This window comes from Vanessa atalanta, chromosome 17, assembly GCF_905147765.1.
Source record: "Vanessa atalanta chromosome 17, ilVanAtal1.2, whole genome shotgun sequence".
NCBI lineage: Eukaryota > Metazoa > Arthropoda > Insecta > Lepidoptera > Nymphalidae > Vanessa > Vanessa atalanta.
The window spans coordinates 756298-780748 of record NC_061887.1 but is presented as its reverse complement, the minus strand read 5'-3'; the positions used below and the strand labels follow the sequence as shown (position 1 = coordinate 780748).

General features: G+C 32.7%; 1 protein-coding gene across 5 annotated transcripts in view; it reads right to left on the bottom strand.

The window, feature by feature from the left end:
* Nucleotides 1-24451, bottom strand: part of LOC125070609 (resistance to inhibitors of cholinesterase protein 3) — a 35527-nt gene that overhangs the window by 3016 nt on the left and 8060 nt on the right. For 2 of the 5 annotated variants that reach the window (XM_047680550.1, XM_047680554.1), the window contains 9 exons: nt 20836-21002; nt 10068-10205; nt 9623-9728; nt 9252-9272; nt 7366-7457; nt 2635-3324; nt 2463-2549; nt 936-1058; nt 358-430 (listed from right to left, as the gene is read on the bottom strand). In XM_047680550.1, the coding sequence (XP_047536506.1) occupies nt 358-430; nt 936-1058; nt 2463-2549; nt 2635-3324; nt 7366-7457; nt 9252-9272; nt 9623-9728; nt 10068-10205; nt 20836-21002 (1497 nt within the window). Of the gene's footprint in view, nt 1-357; nt 431-935; nt 1059-2462; nt 2550-2634; nt 3325-5351; nt 5432-7365; nt 7458-9251; nt 9273-9622; nt 9729-10067; nt 10206-20835; nt 21003-24451 lie in introns of all 5 variants that reach the window. The other 3 variants (XM_047680553.1, XM_047680551.1, XM_047680552.1) reach the window with 3 other exon arrangements.

Below are 24451 nucleotides of genomic sequence, written 5' to 3'. Positions count from 1 at the left end.
GTGTATTATATCTAATAAATACCTTAGTTACAAAAATAGCAACTACTTAATGAATACTGATTAGATATTGTCAGGGTCGTTTCTTCGTATATTGCCCTCTAAGGAAATTTCATTTTTTTTTCACCAGTAATATTACTAAACAAAAATTAAAAGTAGTTACAAGGCTGGGTTTACATAACAAACATTTTGTAAATTACCTCTTACCTCTACAACATAAACTACGAGCTTTGTTTTAATGACATCCATGAAATGGTTTTGACTTTCGATTTGAATACTTTTTAACATAAGAAAATAAAACTGTGATTAAGTTCTCAGGTTGATGACAACATCCATTACTAGTTATCAAATAAAACTCACCCAAGTCTCGGTCAGGCGTGTAGCGCGGAGCATCCTGTATCAACGACAAAGTCATTTTCCCTCTCACGACCAGCTGTAACGTGAACATACATTTTAGTGATGCTGATGACGATGCCCGATGATCGCTTTGTATATAGAGCCGCCAGTGAAGATTCGTTAACTGCGCAGGACATATTAAAGTAGATAAGCGAGTGCACACACTCAGGTGTATTCTATAGTCCATCACTCTCTTTATAGCCCGAAGGAACTGCAACCCAACAGAGTACGGGAACAACTGAGTATCCATGCTCTTAATTTGAGTTTATAATTCATCTTGAGCTCGGCGGTTAAGGTTTTCCTTAACCTCGGAGGATCCCTACATGCCACGAATGATCAGCCCTATCTGTTTTGAAGTAGCCTTGTAGAATAAGTCCTAAATCTTCTCCTCAGAGGGAAACAAGGCTTTAGCGCAACAGTGAGATATTTACACATTGTTTCTATACTTATTGACAAAATCATACGACCTACGACTAAAAGTTTACCTTATAAAAGATATTAAAATGTAATCGTAATATGAATAATAAATAAATGTAACTCACCGGCGCATTTTTGTTGGGCTTTGGTTTATTCGTCCGGTCTTCCGCAAAGTCTGATACCAAAACTCGGGATTGTTGGGGGATCTCCGTGTCGAGGAATATAGATTTCACATCCTCAGCTTTGTGCTAGAATTAAAGATTCCATTGTGCTTTTATATAAATTACAAGAAATAATTATGATTTGTATTATTTCAACGTAGCTATGGTACCACGTTGGGCGCCAATTTTTAAATACATATTAATTTACATTAACTGCTTTATAAATCAGTTACATTCATTTGTATATTTTATGGACGCAAAATATAAATATGCAGTAATGATCTTGTTGCCATTAAGAATTAAATATTTTGAAATTACACTACGCTGTATGGTATGGTATCTTTGCATCAGTGCTAGAATCGCCGAGTTTTCACGTGCTTAGTTTTTGTTATTGTACTCGGCTCCTCTTCCTCAGAAACATATATGTGAAACTCCAAGTGGAAATGAGCGATAAAAGATTTTCTCCCTAAGACGAGAGACGAACCTTACGGTTTTAAATTTACGGGGATGTTACCATTCAAAAATACATCCTCCAATACATTCAATGAGTTAGCAACGACTTATAATATTGTTAGTCGATAGAGAAATTAGTAGGAATGAATACTCCAGAATTAAAAAGGAAAATTTATTTAAGATAACAGTTGAGAACTATGTATAGGTAAGCGGTTTCGAAAATGCAATTTCCGTGTTATCTACTAAGTTACTACAAATCATTGAATATGGATGGTGGAATGAAAAACACGTGAGTACAATCACAGTAAGTATTATGAAAAATTAGCACTACTTGATATAGAATAATTCTATACTAGACTCGCGTCTACATTAATAGTACAACTACTTCGATTTTTAATAATTAAATCTACATAATATTAAACAATATTAAAAGACACGGTGTTCCATAAAACTACATTTATCCAGAACTGAATATATATATACATAACGAAAGAACAATTAAAACGTATTTTATAAAATGTGATAGCATTTTTTTTTATTTTACCATTAAATTGCATCCTTGCCCGGGTATTTCCCCAACGGTAGCCTACAGCTATCGTGTCAATGATATGATCGCCTGTAGATGGCGCCGCGGCACAACAACTTCAGAGAGAAATTCAAGATATATCCACGAAAATAGTACATATATACCACGATTATATATATATATATATGTTATTGTCGTGGCTATAAAGTGTCGTTTAAAGCTGGTATTTATAATATTTTAGTTTTAGCAAGTAAAACCATCTGGACTATTTGTCAGTCTGATTTACCGATCCATGGAAAAATAAGAATGAGGGAAGATGGAGTGCACCGCTGTTATAATAGCAATCGTTATGTATTTAAAATATTTATCTTTCAATCGAATAATCAATTTAATTTAAAATTTCAAATAATATTTTAGAAATAAAATACATGCAGTTTTATAGATCGCTGTGTCGGTATGAGATATCATTCATACAATGTTTGCACAATATGCACAGTGACATGAACGCTCACCGGTGTCGGCGGCGGAGGGACGCGCGGCGGGTCTACACGCCAGGCCCCGCCGTCCACTGGATGAGCGGTCATTTCCATACCCACCACCTGAAATGTAAAATATTCGAATTGGTAATTAAAGTCTGAATATTCATTAATTTATTCAATTTAAGCCTCTATTCGTTCGAGTTACCTTGACACTTTGATTTTCTATGTTGTCCATATTTTCAGCTTGGCGCATACGATGGTTTTCTATAATTTCTGCTAGAGGTAATGGAGTAAATTCCTTCTCTATCTGTCGGTCCTGCTCTGCTTTAACCTCATTCAAAAAGTCCTCCGGTAACTTTGGAACGTAATCTCCTGCACTAGATTCTGTCCCTTCGGATATTTGAAAGAGATCTAAAAACGTATCACTCTCTTCCTTCTCCTCTGTATGAACTTCATCTTCTGGCGTTGATTTTAATGTTTCTGCATTGTCGGGTTTGGTTGGGACTTCTTCAGCGTTATCCTTTGTTTGGTTCAAATTATCGCCGGGCTGATTTGATTCTGATCCGAAAAAACTCATCGATACTACAGGAGAGTCAGGTGAACTTGAAGGTTCAATTACACATACCTCGTCTTCTCCAAACCAAATGGTTTCGTAATGGCCAGATGACCTCCTGGGTTTAACTGATTTTGGCGGTACCTCTACTTTTTCTGCTTCTTTCACTTCCACATCAGGCTTTTCATAATCGAGATCAGATTTTTTCGGGGCTTCATTATCTTTTTGTGCTACTGGAGTTTTTTCTTGAGGATCATTATACTCACTAGCTACAATTTGGTAAGGGCCACTATTCAAAAGAACAGTTCCATTTGTGTATGGGCGAGCGTTATCCAGCGCTTCCTATAAATAAATATACATGTATTTGTATTAAGCATTTAAGAACAGCTCAAAAAAAGCTTTGAAAAAGAAATCTAAAGCAGCATAACAGTAAATCTAATTTCTATGTAAAACGTCTAATGTAACAAGAAAGCACATCCTCTAGGAGCAATAACAATACTACTAAACTCACACTAAAAATAACAGAGGATTGCTCGGTTAATTCTACGAATAAGCATAAAAATCAAAAAGATTACACTAAATACAGTACACGTATTAAGTATCCGAGGAACATATCAGGAGAAAAGTAAGCCAAGTTCTTTCGTAATTATTATCTTGGATTGTTATGTGAAATGATGTATCTATTGTTTTGTTATATTTAGAAAATTATTGTATTTATCATGTTACGCTTTACTGGTATTTGAATCATTAACGTATTAAATATTTCCGTTTGCTTGGTTATTACTATGACTTTTGGATATTTTATGTTAAGATTTAGGGTTATTATTATGTACAGTTCATTAGGTTGTAAAGTCAGGTAGCTTAGAACAAACAGACAGATGATCAGCAAACGACGTGAAAAAATTAAGCATGACAAGAAAATAAATTAAAAGGAAATTATATTTAATGATACAAAAGAAAGAGGCATTCTACGTCTATTACGAAATCTATGATAATTATAATGCCAAAGATATTTTAAGGAATTATCGTCGAAACGAAGCTAAATGTGCCAAGCGTATTATTATTCCATATTTAAATTACGATGTTACGTATGTTATGTTACCGGAAATGTATGAAATCTAGGAATCGTATACAACTCCTAGGAAATGTATGTAATTCCTAAAATCGCACGGAAATGTAAAACATTTGAGATATCAATGGGTACGCGGGGATAGCGGTGCGAGGGGGGGTTATTGTTAACGAAAGTTTGACTTTATAACAATAATATAAATCGATTTTGTGATAAATACATTTTAAATGTTACTAGATGGTTGATTTTCGAAGCTTTAATTAATAAGATAATATGAAGATTATATTTTACGATATGATTGTTACCTGAACGTTGTTGTCTCAACGAGTGCTTTAATAAAAATTATTATTCTCTTTTCAACAACGTGTCTTACTACAGAAAGCATTATTTTTATTTATTTCCTAATACGATATTGGAATTATATACAATTCCTAGGAATTGTTCACATTTCCTAGAACATTTGTGTATTAAATAGTTTTTAAAACAAAATTTATATACATTTCCTAAATAGCTTCGGAATTGTATAAATTTCCTAGGACTCGTATACGATTCCTAGATTTCGTACATTTCCGGTAACATATATAAATAAATAACGACAAACGAGAGAGAATAAATTATGAAAATAATACAATGACGATGATGATATGAAATGTATTTTGTGATTATTAAAAAAAATATAACAAACCAAAGGCAAGCAAAACATAACGGAGAAAAAGAAATTAAATCATCGACTTCAGAAATATATTAAACTGACCCTTTTACCGGATACGTAAAATATATTTTTATTGTAAAAATTATCATCGCATTATTTTCGGCCTGACCAAGTTTCGAATTAGTATCAAAGAGACCAGCGGTGCGCGATTGTTATTATGCAACTTCGATTGTCGATTCATTTGTTTATTCAAAAATAAACCATGGTTATATATTTTTTATTAAATAAGTAGGCGGAAGGCCAAATTCGGCACTTGATAGTAAGTTATCAGCACCACCCATTATTATATCCCTTCTGCATGAAGTTTCACTGGCTCACTCACCCTTCAACTTGGGTTGTCAGTTGTCTGATGAGTGGTACCTACCCATACGGGATTGCACAGAGCTACCAAAGTAAATCGATGGTTTTATCAAAGAAACGAAACAATCGAATAAATCTTTTGTTTTAAACAATCGCCTATCGCTAGAGCCTAAAATTTAGCGAGAAGGCGAATTGGAATTCTTTGCGATGTTTGTTTTGTATCCAGAAGAAGATCAGATGATTGTAATTGACTTATTACGTCCAAATTCGTTAATGTCATGCAAAGACCTGTCGTTGCTGGTTTTGTGTGTAGCTCGCCTCCATCTGCTGTTGGACCTCCGCTACCAGACCAGATATGGCCGATACAACTGTCGGCCACAAGTTTTGAATTAGTATTTACTTTGGCTATAATTGTTTTGTCGGGACTAATATCGTATTTGTTGGTTACGCTTTATAATTGGGTATCATGCCCAAGCACATCGCAAAATTTATATACAATTTAATTATTAGTCATTATTATAAAATTTAAAAGTATATTAGGATATTTTTTGTATATTGGTGAAGGTTTCAACAATCGTTACTAATTAATAAAATTGATTCATTAATTTAAATTTACAAGGAATAATCAAAATAGCAACACCAATTTATTCCTTGTGTTGCTTCAATATTATTTCTCTATGATTATTACAAATTTAAAAATAAAAAACCCTAATCAGTAATAATTTCGTTATCAGAGACCTTGGCCAAGTTCCTGTGACTAATTTGTTCTAATACGAAAAATATTACTTTATATCATACTTATTTAATTTTTTAAGCATTTTTTCCGCTAGCCCTTTCCGAAACCTTGATTTTAATTACGTGAATGACATTTTGAATGAAAAGTAAACAAAATATTATGTAATGATAGTATGCAGACAAAAATAAACTTTCACAAAAACGTATAACGAAGGACGTTAAGCCGAAAATAGCTTGATCATCGGACGATTGGACTTGCTTGCATTTTGGATTGACGCCAAATTTTGGCTTGTGGAATGGATCGCGTTTATTACAATATAACAATATTAGAGGGAATTTGCATTCGCACAAATTTCGCGTAAATTTATAGTTTTAGGAATAATAATAATAAAAATCTGAATTTTTAATTATGTGTTCGTTGTCGTTTTTAGGAACACTAAAAATTCAAATTAACGTTGGTGATACGAAAGTTTCTTCGACAAATAACGTTATTTAATCCGTTTGAATTAATAATAACGTTATGGACACTAACGATCTATAGAAACATTTATTTGTCTTTATTTGTTTTGAAAATGTCAACTTAATGAAGAGCCTTTATTTGAAAATCATTTCACTGGGCAGTAATTCCAGTATTTTATAATTTCCAAACAATTTTAAAGATAATAATTAGCACTAAAAATAAAGTAACATTGGAATCAAATCTATTGAAATCTCTCAACTACATAAAAAAAAAAAAACAATTATAACACCGTCACCATGCCTCAAGCGTTAATATTAAAACAACTAAGGATAACACTTAATTACTTATTGGCAAAGTTTTAAAAGGATTTAGAATTTTCTAACACTTCGAGTAAAAGAGAAATATTTTTAAATCGATACCAATACGATTACGATTCGATACTCCTCTCGATATAACATAAAATTGTACGACAAAATTAAAAAAAAAACTGATATTTAATCTTTATATACCAGGGTGTATGTGTGCCTTAATTTTTGTATGTAATGTATTAGTAGTAGGGTTTAGTTTAAAATTCTAATACAAGATTTGTCCCAATTTAATTAAAATATTGTTTGAGGTATTGACGCTGGTGTAAAAACTGTATAGCATTAAAAAAACCAATCTAAACTTAAAGTTGTATTTCATTATATTGATTTAAAAGATGTCTAATATATCTCAATACAATTATTCAAAATTATAAATATCGATGAAAAGTATTTAATGGCAAATAATATGGCAACACTTATCATCTTCAGTGACGCCACAGTCAAGGCTATCTGTTAATCTCTGGGACATCAAAATTTACCTCTATTAGACATTAGATTACCATGAAGCTATGATGAATGTCTTAATACCGAAAAAGTTTTACAATTCTAGCGTTTAATTTCATAAGAAAGTATTTTTTATACCAAGGTCCCTTAGTGTTTTCCATAATGATGTATCAACTACAGACAAAACACGTCAAACAGACATAGGTACTAGGAGAACATCAAAGCAACAACAACAAAAACAAAATCTAACAAATAAAAAGGGCATATCGAATCGTATCAGTGGTGTCTAGCTATGTACCGCGTCGCGCCTCGCGAGTTGTCCCACGATCCGTTGCATCGCACGCTCTGTCTCGGCCAGACGCGCCTTCAGAGCCGCTAACTCCTCGTCCCCTGGATATTCCCATTTAGAATATAAATACAATAGAAGCTTAAGCGGTCACCGACTTGTTTTGACTTATTATGTCAACGTGGTGAAATCGCCTTAAGAACTTATCTTCAACAGGGCAAAGTCTTCAGCAGTGGAAATTTAAGGTTCGCGATAAAACAACCTAAAGTGGTGTTCAGTTGACACATGCACAATTGGTAATAGTCCCAAAAGCCGTCTATAATCGACCTTTTTGAATTTGAACCTTACACTGTAAATTCTTTACTAACACGATTAGAAAAAAATGTGTAATTTATTTTAATATTATATAATCCATTTGAATAAAATTAATCATTTAACCACGTCTGTGAATTATATGCTCAGTTTATTTTAAAAGATAACGAGTAAACCTAATTTACTAAGTGTGTAGTATAATAACAATATCTCTTTCTAAACAATTATCTTAGGAATAAATGAGCTTTGAATTAATTCTAGAGTTGCCAGGTGTCACCATATATATTGGGCATATCTCATTAAAGTAAATAAATTTTCTTCTTAATAATTCAATGTTAAAGTTGAAGTCGTGAGTGGGAAGTTTTATAAGTTTTTTGAAAAGTGTTAAGTGGATCTAAAACTCATATACTATTGTATTGTAAGTATAGTGTAAAAATTACGAATGTGTGTTTTTTCCGTGCTTTCTCTGACCAAATGTTGACTGGATGAAAACGCCTTATGTTGTTGTTGTTGTATTGTCAATCTTTGCATAATTTGTGCCAATAGTAAAATAAATAGATAAGGACAACAAGATCTATATTGACCAATCTCAAAATGTTATTTAGGTATATATATTTCAATTCGCGTACCGAGCGCTCGTCCGTCCGCATTGTTTGTACGTGGCGCAAAACATGAGACAATATCTGATAATTTAGAGGCAAAAATTATCCAAAAAGTCGATGTCTTAAGGATATATCTTTGTATATCGTTTAATTTCATCACATTAAACAATTGGTCCGACATCCGGCTGAATAGTGGACGATTAATTCTTATTGGATCGTTTTAAAAAATCCGCATCCGAAAGAAAAAACGTAAAGCGCGTTTGCTATTTCAAAGACAGACATAGTGTTTAGGTTGCCGTTTATTCAGGGCCGGATCTACCATACGGATTTTTGGGCTTCAACCCAGGGCCCTGTGAATTCAAGGGGCCCCAGCTAAGTCAAGTCAAAGTCAAAAAATAGACGATAATGCGAAGTGAAGTAGTGTTAGCCCAGGGCCATTGATAAAAGTTTCGTTGTTATATTTTTAAAATAAATTATTTTCTTTTGAATTTTTGTAAACGATTAAGTCGCAATAGCATTTTGAAATAGGAGAAAAACTCAGGATGCCAATTCTACGAACAAATTGACTGTTTATCGCAATCGAAACGTAATCGTTGCCGCTTAGACCAGTACCTATTCTATAAACGCTTATTATTACTCTCTAATGATAGTATCGTAACCGATATAGATAAGTAGAATTGGCCTTCACTTACGAACAAGCTGAGGTTAATTCTTGTGATCAAAAGTCGAAAACGGATGGGAATAAAATCGGAAATTACCCCCGATAATATAACCTACCAAAGACTCGTCCGTTCAAAATTCTATACAATATTTACAAATTGATAGCGTTATGAGAAACGCTGAAAGGAGTAACACAACTTCAAATAACTCTGTTATCGCTGAATAGTAACTAATTAACGGATCAAGCTAATTAACTCTTTCCTATTGATTACCGACAAAATAAAATAATTACACAAATATATACACATACGAAATAATACTCACTTGTGTCAGTCTCTTTGTGTCCTGCATGCGTTAAAAAAAATAAAAGTTTATATGAAATGAGATCTAAGATTTGAAGTTAACTTTTTATATGTAAATATTTCACGAGTAAAATGATCATGACTGACGTCACACCCGTGGAGCCTGCGTGAGTTCCGAGTCGATTCTTACATATTAGTTCTAATGTATAGTATCTATAGTGTAATTTTATTACGGCGTGTATTATATTTGAATAATTTGAGTGCGATTTATCGTTGAAATTTTCAAGTGTGAAATCAATTAGATTTTATAACATTACTGGTTTAGAAACGAATTAAGAACAAATGACTCGCAACGCGGGACTAGTTAAATCGAAATGGCTTTGATCAGCTTACCCAGTTTGTCAGGCGAAGTCCTGGAATCATCCCTGAACACCCGTCTCCGGAATTGAGGATCGGGCGCGACGGGATCAAACGGCGCACCAGTACGTTTAAAAAGTATCTAAGAAAATTAGTAAAACAAATTGTTTACAACAGGCGATTGTAATTACAAAGTAAATATTCGCGTAAATAAGTATTACGATAGCCAACATTAACGGAAACGACCCTGATATATATGAAGTTTATTTATTTATTTTAATTTCAAAGAGATAGGAAGACTAGCAAATTGATCTTTATCTGATAATAAGTGGTCAACACTGCCCATAAACTTTGGCCCTGCAAGTCCAGTATGTCGGCAATCTTGGAAACATGATGTAAAAAAGAAGTTATATCCCTTGTGCCTGCAGGACAAGTACTAGGAGACCATAAAATTAAAGAGATATCTTCAGAAAACATTTACCTTACTGAGAGTGTACACGAAGAATACAATAATGCAGATAGTGTATATGGGCATCACGAAACCCATTGAGGACTTTGGCGCCGGGACCGGACCGCCGGGAGAGCCCAGCGGGGGACGCATACCAGGAATTGGTGGAGGCTGAAAACGAAGGATCATTATTACATTTCATACGAAAAAAAAAAGAAATTATATAGCCAATAGGTGTCCTACGGTTGACTTCATTCCCGTTGAGAATTCATGATATTATTACACCACGCTGCCGCAAAGCAGGTCGGTGGCAAATTTGTTTTTTTTTAAATAACACACAATATATTTAATTGCTTATACTAGATGTATATATACATTTTATTTAATGAATAGATAACATTAATGATGCTTAACAATGCCCATTTACATATTCTACAGTATTCCCTCAATCAATATCCAACGCTTAATATATCCAAAAGATATATAAAACACGTTACTTTTTAATGTTTGTTACCTTAATCACTATTCGCAATTTTGAATTGTTGGCCGTTTTTCAAAGAACTGAATGGACATGCAAGTTAATATAACCAAGCTGCTGATTTAATATTATCATTGCCGTTATGATAAAAGCTTTAGCTTAATGATAAGGTTCTCCTAGCCGATGTCTATTTGCGATTCTTAACAAAGGATAGTTAACTGCACGATACATATTTTAGTGTCCAAGATTATAAAACGAGTTTTTTTACAAATTGGTCCAAACCTTACTTAAACTTTGCATCTCACTGACGGGGCAGAATTACTATTATTAAAAAAGCGAAAGTCTGTTACAATTACTCTTAAAATTTACAAGATTGAACAAATATAGAAATATTTGTTTCTGAAATTTTCTATTTTAATTTTTTTATATTGTTTGGTTATACTTGGTGACAAGGACTTTGTGCAAACTTGGGTAGAAGCCACCCACCTTATTCTATCGCTAAACTGCATCATTTAGTATTATTTTCTGATTTGAAGGGTGAGAGAACTAGTGTCACTAAAGGTTAGTGGCGCATTGTCGGTATAAGGAATTGCGGTGGTCAACACTTCGCATCAGGTAATATGCCACCTACCATATATTAAAAAAAAATCTATTTTCGATATTGTCAACGTATACTTACCTTTTTATGATGCATCTCGTTGTAAATCAAACCTATTTAATGTCACACTAGAACACTAACTAATCAACCATAAATATAGTGTTTATTCAGTTATATTTACAAAGATTACTAACTCTCGACAATGTACAATTTAATTATATAATAATTTATTAAACACCACTGATGATTAAACCAACGACAACGTGAAAGGGAATATGAACCTTTATTAATACTTTTAATATATACCCTAATTTAAGAACAATCTGCTTTTTTTTTAATTTGCTACGTATTAAGCTGTTTGAATTTCGAATCACGGCTATTTAGCGATGTGCCCGGACACCGAATCGGGATTTATAAGCGTTACAACGTCGTGGAGGCGATTTCCTGTGTTTACTCTTAAACTAGATAGACATACGACTAAATTGTCGCCGGTTATAAATACTATTTCATACAAAATAAACGAATAATTTACCTCATTTCAGCTACTATGTACTGCTATACTGTATGGAATTTTCGCAATCGAGCTAGTCGAATTTCTAATTAGTAAAGTCTATCATTATTTTTGTACCCGCATTTAAATATATAAATAATTGGGAAGCGGTACAATCTATCCTCTGCCCAAAGATTGCCTGAAAGAGATCGTCGCTTTACCGTCAAGGTCGCTGTAAATCCATGAGTATCTTGGGAAAAATAATTGAAAATACATATCTATTCTTTGTATGTATCACAATAAACATAAGAGTGTACTTTTTATCACAAGTAATCTCACAATAATAGCTGACACAGACTTGGGTACGATATAACAGCAGCTTATCCAAAAATAAAACCGTCTCGTCGTAAGTCTGCGCTACCATATTCCGTGATTAAAAAAATAAATGACCGGATAGGTCTAAAATTATTAGTGACTTTAGCTTTACTTTTTGGGTGTTGCTTATAATCATGACGTTACTTGATATTTATGTTTTATAATGCAGTAAATAAAAAACTTTTCATTCGTATAAACACACCATTGAGTAAGTCGTTATTCTGACCCTGTCGTATATCACTTGTGAAATTTCGGCAACCGATTTATGGTGTATCCTTTAGTGTGGACCTTCACTAGAACGACAACTGTAGTGTAATAGTTCAGTTTCGAGTATTACTGTGAGCAGCCAGTAATGATAAAATTTGTCCATTATCGTGAAAACAATTAACTCGACTGCGGGCGAATTTTCAAAATCGAAAATTGATTATTACTGTTGAATTATCAATTGATTTTATAGGCGAAACTTAATCTGTTTTAAATAGTAGGTATTTTATTATAGAATAGTTGCCTACTAGGTAATAGTGTAGTGGCCTGTAATTACTTTCTTCAGTTTGTTATCAATTTAGTATGTTTTTCTCTGATAGTCTCTTGAAATATTTATTCGGTAAAATAAATTTAAATCTTTTAGAACCGAACCACTCTTTGTATTACCCTAACTCCTGGTTATATTTGCTCGTCCAGTAAAGTCAGTCAGTCAGAGTGACAGGCTGTCAATGAATATGTACTTACAGCCTACTCCAATGGAAGTAGGAAAAAAGATAAGAAAACTTCGATTAACGTATTTGAAGTGATTTGCTAATAACTCAGTTGTTTTGTGCACTACTAAGAGCTTATGATTATTATATCTTTATTTATAATACAACACTATTGCACTTATCTTCACTTTAATTTTACTTCCAAAGTTTCGTCGACGTTCACGCCATTTTTTCGCAAATCCATAGTGAATATAATAGATTAATCAAGCTCTCGACCAATGATATCGCGTCAATTGTTTGTTTCACATGTTGTTTTTTTTACTTTTTTCCTGTTATAATAATTTGGAATAGAGTGTACATAATACTTTAAATCACCAAAGACACTCGATTTCAAATCAAAACCTAAAACTTTAAACTATATTTATAAGACAATATGCAAAATACAAATTACTAACTCTTGTTAATCATTACTTAAAATATTACATGTAAAAACTATTATGTAAGAACCAAGAAAAATATTAGAAACGTTTTATCGTTGTTAGTTTTGGCATGTCTATTCATAACGAATATAATAATAATTATTATTATTAATTTATAATCCTAGTGAATGATTGTATACGTAATTAAATCATCTATTCATGATCTAATCACATCTATTCCCTCTCATTTAATATTAGGACATGCGCGCGCGCAGCTAGAGTCGTTTATTTCTGCGCAGTGTGTCTAGGCCGTGTATGTGGGTCGTTACCAATGTCGACTAAACTTGATTTGTTTATCTCGATCGGTACTTTACTACTAAACTTTTGAACGTTGCATTTAAAAACTAACAAGTAATTAAAACATTATTATGCGTTTCATAGTTATTTTTATTTCCATGTCGTTATGTTATTTGGATATATATTTTTTGTTTTTTTTTTTTTTTAAATTAAACTCTGCACGAAAAAATAAGTCATATTTTCTTGTAACTGATTTTTTTATATATATTTTAAATTTATTATATAAGTAGTTGCACTTTGTAGTTAATATTATAAAAAAAAAAACACTTAAAGTTACCATCGATTCAAAATGTACGTTTCACTGAGAAGAGACGCCAAGAACCTTACTCAGTGGTAGGGCTTTGTGCAAGCCCGTCTGGGTAGGCACCACCCACTCATTAGATATTCTACCGCTAAACAGTAATTCGTAATAATTGCACTCGTGTAAATACGACAAAAAGGAATATAATATCTTAGCTTCCAAGGTCCTTTTACCTAGACATAATCACATGCCTAAACATTAAAATAAAAAAAGGAACTTAGTACTTCCTACTCCTACCAATTCAATTATAGAAGTACGTTAATAAAGTCCAAATTAATAATTATTTATCTTACATTAATGCTATTTAATAATACCTATTTGTTTGAAACGTAACATGATATTTTAATAAACACATTCGCAAAGTTATGACAGGCGCAGTTACATTACGAATGCACCTTGCCCGGGGAAGGATGTATTGATTTTTCGAGCTAAATATAGAGTACATCGAGCACTAGTTCAGTTTACCAAGCTGAAATTCATATATATTCCATATATATATACAAATAGCCAATAGCCCGCCGGTGAAATATACATTTTATTACATTTGAATTATATGTTAAATAATAAGTAATAACTTATCCAATATGGTGATAATGATAAATGATCTAAAAATATTTGGTAGATAGTCAAGTTTCGGTAATTTATAATGGACTTTTCAAAATAATAGTTAAATTTATTTTAATTTTAAATACAAATAACCAAAAACAAAAACATGTGGCAAAATTGGATGCCAATCATGTAATGAATGATTAAACTTAAAAATTATACAATATTAATTTCGAAGGAATCGGCAAGTTTACTGGAAACTCACGGGAGGTCTAGTTTCTAGAGCTTCCTTAGTGGGCAGAAGCTGTGTTCTGCTCAACATAACTAGATATTTAAATGTTTACAAATTACATTTGGATCTATTCGTAGGCGTCGTTTAAGTATTACGTCAGTTTCAAAAGGGTTGGGGGTTTTGCACGATGCTTACGTTAGCAATATTTATTTAAAAATTCAAGATAGGAGGTTCTCAATTTGTATGTTCACAGTTTTTTTATACATTAAAGCATAACTCTGTCTTCTATAGATAGATTTGCACAATTTTTTGTTCGAAAGAAGTTAATTCCGATATGTTTCCATTTAAATTTCTCAAAGAACTGATGATTAATTTCGAAGACAGAAAATGGAACTCTTCACTGCTACTGAAGTCGGTGTTTTTATTTTTGTTAAGAAATTTTAATTTTATATATGTATATTGTCTTTTTTCTTAAGCTAGTAGATTCCGATTTGAACTTTACTCGTCGTTTCTCGAAAGGGAAAAGCATCTCCCCCGAAATAACGGATTATTGCTACTTGCTCCCACGCATTGTGCATAGACTTAGTAACAATGAGAGATCTCACTCATTAATAAAAGGAATATTAACAAATTTGTAAAAAATATACCAATGCTTATAGGCAGTATGTGAGGGGGGGGGGGTCTAAGAGGTTTGCTGACAATCGCTGGCAGGCTGGTGGGAGAAACTGAATTTTACTTGAATTCTACTTACATAACACTTGAACCTTTAGTGTATGACAAAAATATATACACACGTACATACTGAAAGATTTCTATAAAATTGTTTATAACAAAATGTAAGACATAAGATTTGTATAATTTGGAAATTAAATGTATTTATATATTCTGCATTGGTTTTAGGTTAAACAATATATCAATTCTATGCAACTTTATAAGTCTGTGGTACCCTAAAGCCTACAAGCTATTACGCAATCGTTTAAAAAATAAACATAATCCTTTGTTTGAACAAACAAAACGTAATAGACAATAAAAAAAAACATTACAAGTTTCATACGATTCCGAAGTTAAATACATAGACACAAAGCGGTTCTATAGCATTGTGATGGTAATGTAAAATGTGACCGAAATGACCATAATGTGGTTACGACGAGTGTTGACTCAGTAAATAACAAAAAGGTTTTAAGTGCATGCACGTGTCATTGTACTTATGACCAATTTAAATTGTTTAAAATTCACTGCTCACTTTTAAATAGTTTTATGTTTTATCTGATCTGATATCTGGACATTGGACTTCTGTTATGGTTCACGATGGAAGGAATTTGTGCTAGCCAATCTGGGTAAGCATTACTTAGTATTATTGTGTTCCAATTTGAAGAGTGAGTGAGCTAGTGTAACTACAGGCATTTGGGAGATAATCTTCTTCCAAGGTTGGTGGCGCATTGGCGATGTTAGCGATGTTTAATATTCTTACAGCGCCGAATATTTTGAGGATTGGTGACCACTTGTTATCAAGTCTATTTGCCAGCCTGTGCCTATTTATATCAACAGATTCACATGGTATACAGATATCCTGGACATAGAACTGTTCCCTGTTAAGGGTATTTTGAGACACCTCGGACTTTATAAGCATATGAAACTATCGCATCTAATTACCTATAATATTTAAATCTCATCTTTACTTTAATATATAACGCTAATGTATACGCTTATTCGTTTGTTTTTTTTGACCAGAGAAGTTTGGTTTGGGTTTTTATCAACCTTTATTTAGTTAAGAATAATTTTTATATGAGGCTATAAATAACAAAGAACTTTCTAGATAACATCCTAATATTTTTGTACTGGATGGCATATTCTTCGAATTATACATATAATATATTCCAACGATAGTATAGGGTTGGCAATTTTAACAAATTAATATTACAAGAATATTAAAAATATCAAACCCTTCGTAGCCAAATTACAAAGATGGAAAAATATATATGTCTAAATGAAATATAACAACGAATGCCTTTATGGTGTCAAGGATGTCAACCTTAGAAAACAATATCCTTGCTATTTCGATCCAAATTTGGAAAATCTTGTCCATTAACTTGGAAACCCTATCTCTTGCCGTTCCAAAGCGAACTGACAGAAGATTGAAGATGCGAAAGTAAGTTTTATTAAAAGGAAAATGAAACAACCCTAGACTAATCATTCGACAGTCGTGAAAAGGGTAATCCGGTACCTTTTTGACAATTAGCCAGACACTTGTTCTAGCAATTGTGTCATGACAAATTGAGACATGACACGTCTAGTGTGTTTGTTAATTTCAGCTACTTCACACTGCAATATAATACGAAATGTCAGACGGAGCGTCTGTATAATTATCTTCTTTGTTGAACGGAATGATGTCCGTCTGATTCAGGGACTAACACACGTGATTGTCACTCAACGATGTTCAGATATTTCATAACTGGTTTTTGAATCTGTGGAACATCTCAAAGACCAAAGACTTTAATTTACCAGTATAATAAAATATAATACATTAAAATATAGAATACAGACGAGGAAGATATACAAGAGTCGGCCTTAACGTTACGACAAATCTCTTCCAGGCAGAAGAAATCATAAAAAAATAGAAAGAGATATATAAATATTAAAATACAAGAAAAGTATGAGGGGACCTATTCTAAATGACACGTGACAGGGTGACCGCTTTATCAGTTAATTTCAAACCTTTGAAAAACTTTGCAACTCAAATACCACAGCCAAATTATACTTTCATCACTCAAAGAAGTTTCAACCGATTATCTCCATGCATTTGTGTATAGTTTATTACATTTAAAACGAGAGAATAATTGGTGGTAGGGCTTTGTGCAAGCCCGTCTGGGAAGGTACCACCCACTCATCAGATATTTTACCGCCAAATAACAGTACTCTGTATTTTTGTGTTCCGGTTAGAAGGGTAAGTGAGCCAGTGTAATCACAGACACAAGGGACATAACATCTTAGTTCCCAATGGTGATGGCGCATTGGTGATGTAAGGAATGGTTAATATTTCTTACAGCGCCTTTGTCTATGGGTGGTGGCCACTTACTATCAGGTGGCCCATATGCTCGTCCGCCAACCAATGCCATAAAAAAAGAATCAAAAGAATTAAAAAAAGGTTACGACTACAATAACTACATATATATTGGTGTATTATGTTTTAAAATTAGACAATTGTCATCAGAACTAATAACTGTGTAATTTAATGAGTGTCCAGTTATATATATGGGCAACGAAGGGCAGATGACAATAGCTATGAAATTTTAGTACTGGTCACATTTAAATTTAGAACACAATGAGGAATTAAATTATAAATATAGACAGGAAACAGTAAAAACGCTTCACTGTGTTAAGCTTCGACCACACAACACGTCTACGAAAGATTTTTGCTACAGTTATGTTGATTTTTCGCGTAGCTACTAAACAATAGATCTGATACTCGTGTAAACGTCTTAGACAATATATGTCATGTAAATATAAATGTGCCCCAATCACAAGATCACCGAGGTCCAAAAATAATGAGAATGACATCATGCGTGTAACCGTTTCTTCTTACGTTTGCTCTGAGATGCGAGCGACGAGCGATTTTTATTTTTAGAAACTGTTCGAAATTTGAATCAATGTTATCAAGCAACTGACACACTTGCTCTTATAATTAGTGTCATTTGTATATATGCCTTTAAGAATCAATTGCTTGCTTGCTTGCTAAGTAGCAAGATATTACCAAAAAAACATCCTCGCGTCTTTTAAAATAGAAATTTACACTAAACCATGTTGCTTATATTGATTTAAGTATTTTGTTAATATGCCACTTAATATGTTTTATTTTATTACCACTAATAAATCTCCATAAACGTTAAATATGAATTCTGGAGAGGTTTATGCTTTTAGCAGTAAATGATAAAACATAGATTAAGTTTTGGTTGATAATTTATTTCTAGCATGCTTGTAACAGATTGTTCACATAACTTTATCGTCCACAAGCACTGACATGTAGCATGCTCATTATGGTTCTGTAAAATGAAATGCTTGTAAAGGCCTATAAGAATACAAGAATAGAGACCATATTGTTTTATAATTATAAGGGAGTAAACTTGATTTTAATATATCAACGCTTTACTCAATAAAAATTGATGCCGAAACGATTATAACATGATCTACAATGAAAATTAATAACTATTAAAGTTTAATGAAAATCTGTCCACTACTATTTATTTATACGTATATAAACATTTAATATATATGTATTGTTGGATTATCAAATTATTTTATAAGCAAAACTTAATCTCTTGTAAAAAGTATTTTGTCTTTTACTATAAAAGAATTGCCTGCTACTGGCCACTATCAATTTAAATATTTTCTTTGAACAATCTATTAAAATATTGATTCATTCTGTGGAATAAATTCAATTCGCAACGAGCTCTATTATTTTTCCTTATTCTCCAATTCGTATAAAGCAAATCTACACAGTTATTTGAATTAAGAATGAGATTTTTGTTTCAGTTATATCTGAATTTCTAGCATTAATATTTCGGTTAATTACTAAGCAAGAAGTTTATATCTTAGTCCGTTATTTATGTACGCCTGTCTATAACCCTGCGCAAGCGTCGCTTTCTGAAGACTTTGACACTGTGTGTGGTTTATTTTTAAATTATGACGTATTACTTTATAATCCTTTAATTAGCATTAGTTCTAAATTTAATTAATATATAAGAACATCACCCAACTGCGTATCCAGCAATAACTACTCTACGTTATAGAAGGCAGCTTATGTATTAAACCTCTATAAAGAATATTCATAGTACGTTGTTAGTTTTCCTTATAAGAAAACGTTAATAAATAAAAGGTACCTATTACTCAATAAAATATTACGTATATAAGATATGAAGATAGTACTCATTGATTTTTATATTAATAACTGTCATTAATACGAAAATATTTATGTTATGTTATTAACGGTTACTACAGATAAAAAAGTTACGACGTCGTGACGTTGAAATCAATGTTGCCCGATGCAAAAATTCACGTGTTTATGTATGGTAACCCTGATTATGAATTACGTAATAGTAGCTCATCCCGATGTGATGTATATACAGAATAATAAATAAGATTAATAACACGTATAAGCTAAATTAAACATTGCCATAATATATTTGCGTAATTCAAAAGCTATTTGTGTTTCAAAATTAAATTTAAATACTTACCTTATATTAGTGGAAGCAAAGATCGCGAAGCTGCCGATGTTAGAATATTACACACCATTGAGAGTCTGGACATCTAATCTACACTTATAGTGTAAATGCGAAATTAACTGTCTGTCTGTTACGTTATCATGGCCAAGCTGAACCGAATTTGATGAAATCAAGTATGAACCCAGCTTGAACACCAAGGACAAAGACTACTTCTTTATACCTAACATCAGACGATGCAAAGCCGCGGGTGGCAAATACTCATATTAATATAGATTATTCCAATCGAAGGAATGAAGATAAATCTATACTAATATAATAAATGTGAAAGTAACTATGTCTGTCTGTCTGTCGGTCTTTCACTGCCAAACCAATGAACCGAATTTGACGAAATTTGGTGTGAAGAAAAAATTGAACTCCAAGGAAGGACATAGACTTTTTTGCTTAACACATGATCACGAACCCCTAAAACGCGAGCGAAGCCGCGGGCGACAGCTAGTAAACTATAAATTTATATATCGTGTTTTGTAATAGCTCTCTGTTATGACAATTCATTATTAATATATATTTATATATAATAACACGTCACGGCTCGACGCGTTTAGAATAAGGCTTTATATATAGTTTTTAGGTTAAAGAATTAAAGTCTTGGCTATTCTCTACTATATTATGAGACAGACATTAGTCTTCCTCTTGAATCGCTCTGTTTATTGATTGATTAAAGTTGCATGTTATAAAATATCTAAGCGTACAGACAGACATACATTTTTCCACTTAACTATTTATATCCACTATAATTTTCTCCAAATGTTTCAAATACAATTTCGAAGACATTGCGTTTTACAACAGTAAGTGAGAACGCGTTCCAAAACAGAAATAGCAAAAACATTATATAGAATTCTAATGTCATCCGTAAGAAGTAGAGACGGATAACTAATATAATATATAACCAATATTAATATTTTCTTCAGCAATTTATACAGAATGAATCTTTTTCAAAATAGGCCTACATATAGTTATTATGGAATTCCAGACCCTCAAAGGCTTTAGCTTCCTGCCACAGCTCCCAAGCTATCACACGCGTGACAACTGACCTTGATGTCCAAATCGTAGTACACAGAGAGTGGTGAGCGTACCCTGACGTGAGGTGGTAGAACGACGGGCCGGGCCGGTGGTGGTGGTCCTGGTGGTATCGCCCTCCCTCTCTCGAGTAACGCTGGATGCGGTCCCATCCGGATCGGTGATCGCTCTTGCTTTATTGCTGTGGAAATGAGTTATTATAAATGTTTATGTTCGCCCTGTATAGTCGTAGTATCGATTTAAATCCTTATACAATAATTTAACACATATATGATTAGTAAACATACAAACAAAACTTCAACATTAATGTTTATTAGTAGTAGAAATAACGAAAATAAAAATGACATTAAAAAAAAACCCGCTGAGTTTTTCGCCAATCCTTCTAAGATCCGACGTGTTTATTGAACCGGTGGTAGATTTTTGACTATCAATAAGCAAGTGTAACGTTTCTATACTGAATAAATATATTTGACTTTGAGTGAGACACCAAATAAATAAGGCGTACCTAATAGGACCAAGAATGATCTTATGTCTATTCCAATCGAAGAATAATTAAAACAAACCTTAGATTAACGGATAACATGCGATTTGCTAATATAATATAATAATAGCACAACACTATTGGATTTTACTAAAAGTTCTCTACCTATATTTTTATACTTTATCTTTATTTAGTATACTATATCGTATATAGTATACAAAATATTCATTTTAAATACAACACTATCCCACTTAAATACTTATTTCCTCTTGGATTTTACTTGCAAGATTCCGATAGTTTAATCGATGTTCAAATATTCAAAACGCAATTTCTTCGTAAATCCATAATGAAAATCATAGACTATTCAAGCTCTCGACCAATGATATCGTGACGATAAAATGTCAAATGTTGTTTATTTGACTTTTGTCCTTTTATGGTTGGAATAGACTAACCTTCTGAAAAAAGTTTGCTTACTGATCATCCCAATGCTTTGCCATCCATTGGATTTACGTATCTTGATAATGATGGACAATGAGATGTCCCAATAAAACTACTCATGTAAAGTACTCGAAGGTTATGAAATGAGATCTTCGTACTAATCTGCTTCCGTAATCTACTACGCATGCGCAAGTATAAGTTAGTAGAAAAAAAAAACTTCATACATAGTTATTTATGATGATGATTATAATATATTATTATTATTTAACATTTCCAATGAAATTGAAATAGCTGTCAATAATATTTATAATATGTGTACACCGGTTTTCATGGGTACGCCACTCCGAGGTCCCGGGTTCGATTCCCGGCTCCGGGTCCGGGTCTGGGTGTTTGTGGTACCGTCGTTACTTCTGACTTCCATGACACAAATGCTTTAGCTACTTACATTGGGATCAGAGTAATGTATGTGATGTAGTCCAATATTTATTTATTTTTATTTATAATATTATAAATCTATGCTTGTCTGACACACCAACACGTGTGAGTTGATTACGTAATTAAATAGTTTACCGGTATATTTTATTTATATTCAAAATATGATATCAAGAACTTTAAAATTTTATCTTTGTCATAGTCGCCGAGAAACGCCTAGAAAGTAATACCAATTAATCGAATCAATTAACGTAATTTGATTGGGTACCAGTAATATTTGCCGGTTCGCCACAGACTCTAAAACATTAACGTTTTGATATAATCTATATGTTCACAAGTGCCTGTTAGAGAATACTTAAATAATAATTAAAATTGTATTAATATAAAAATTATTATATTTTAAATTGATTAATTAAGAAACAACAAACACTTCTGTAATGCTTTGACCACACTTGTGTTACCGTGCGATTTTGGACTTTGTGTTGTTAATATTACGCTTAATCGCGCATGTGTTTCACACATTACAATCCAAACAGTCATATATTTATACAGTCATAGACAAATAATAAGCTTTTAATAGAATTTTGATGTGTCGTCATCGATAATTCGTTAGAAATAATAATAGATTGAACATCTATATTTCTATTACAACTTTAAGTAATAGGTGTAAGGTATTACAACATTCTCTAATAGTTTTGCACAAAAGCCAACCTGTGTGGGTACCACCCACTTACCAGATATTTCAAACATAGCTCAATAACTTTAATTATGTATCGCTGTTCCGGTTTCGCAGATATGGTCCAGTGGTTAGAATGCATCTTAATAGATGAGTGTGGGTTCAAATCTTAGCAAACACCAGTGAATTCTATGTTCTTAATATGTGAAATGTGTCTCGGCGCAAGAGGCGTCGTGAAGAACCTGTGTGTGTCTAATTTCAAAGTAATTCTTCTACATGTGTAACCACCAAACCGCATTGGAGCACCGTCATGGATTAAGCTCCAAACCTTCTATTTCAAGGGAGAGGAGGCTGAAGCCCAGTAGTGGGATTTTTAAAGGCTGTAACTTTTTACTTTTTTACTGTTCCGTTTTGAACGGTGAGTGAACCAGTGTAATAACAGACTGAACTGTGCTATAGATATTGAATCAGAAATTAATAGTTGTTTTAGAAAAACATCAAATGAGAGAAAAAGACAGCGCTCTCCCAAAAAAAACCTATAGACATAAATTTATTTTTAACGAAGCTATTAATAGATATCTTGGTGTTAATACGAAGCATTAATTAGCACCAGTGTATCCATTTCCTAATTAAACACAATGGTAATGCGGCCTAACTTACTCATGAAGGGAATTACACACAAGGTAAAAATAGTCTACACACTACACGTGGCATAACAAAAATCGACATATTAATAAAAAAAATACTGTTCACTCGGATTGAATACTATTCGGTTTGTATAGTATATTTACAAATTCTTTATTTTCCTTTATTCACGACTAAAAGAAAGATCAATTCAAACCAAAAGAAAGATAACAATAACTCTTTAGCTTACTATACAAAGTTCGTTGGTACCAACTTTGTAGTTAGGTTTTTTATGTTACGATAAGGAAAACATCAATTTTAACAGCACGACATGTAACGTGTAAAAACATAAGAAAGGAAATCCTATTCGAGCGAAAAATATTATTACTTTTCAGCTGTAAGTTATGAAACTTACATAATCAAGAACCAATCAAGTACTAACATCTCAAAAACCGCTCCCCGCTCCGCTACCGCTCGTGCCTTAAAAAATCGTCAGCCACAATTTGACCCAGTTCGTCAATTGCAATATTACCTAATTTGTGTTTAAACCCGTATGGGAATTCAAGGCCCTTAGACGCTAAACAACGCTACGTAATCGTTTATGTATACTTATAAGTAAAACAAATATGTGTTCTTACCAGATACCATCGAGCATGTGGTTACGTGCACTCGTGAGCATGTTTGGACAACTGGGAGCAATTCTACTAATAAATTGCCACTTCATCGCAATCGAATAGAAACTTAATCGAAGCTGTTTAAATGCCTCTACAATACGATTCAGTTGCGATTCGGTCGAAGTCGAATAGGATCAAGTAGGAGGTTATCAATTAATAGAAAAGGCCCCCTCTGAGGTTCATTTTTATAAGGATTAATATTATGTTTTTTCCAAATCGGTACCATTTAGCATTTTATGTCAAAATCTTATTTTTAATAATCGAATGAGTTAAAAAAAAAATAGATAATGCATAAAGGATCCATT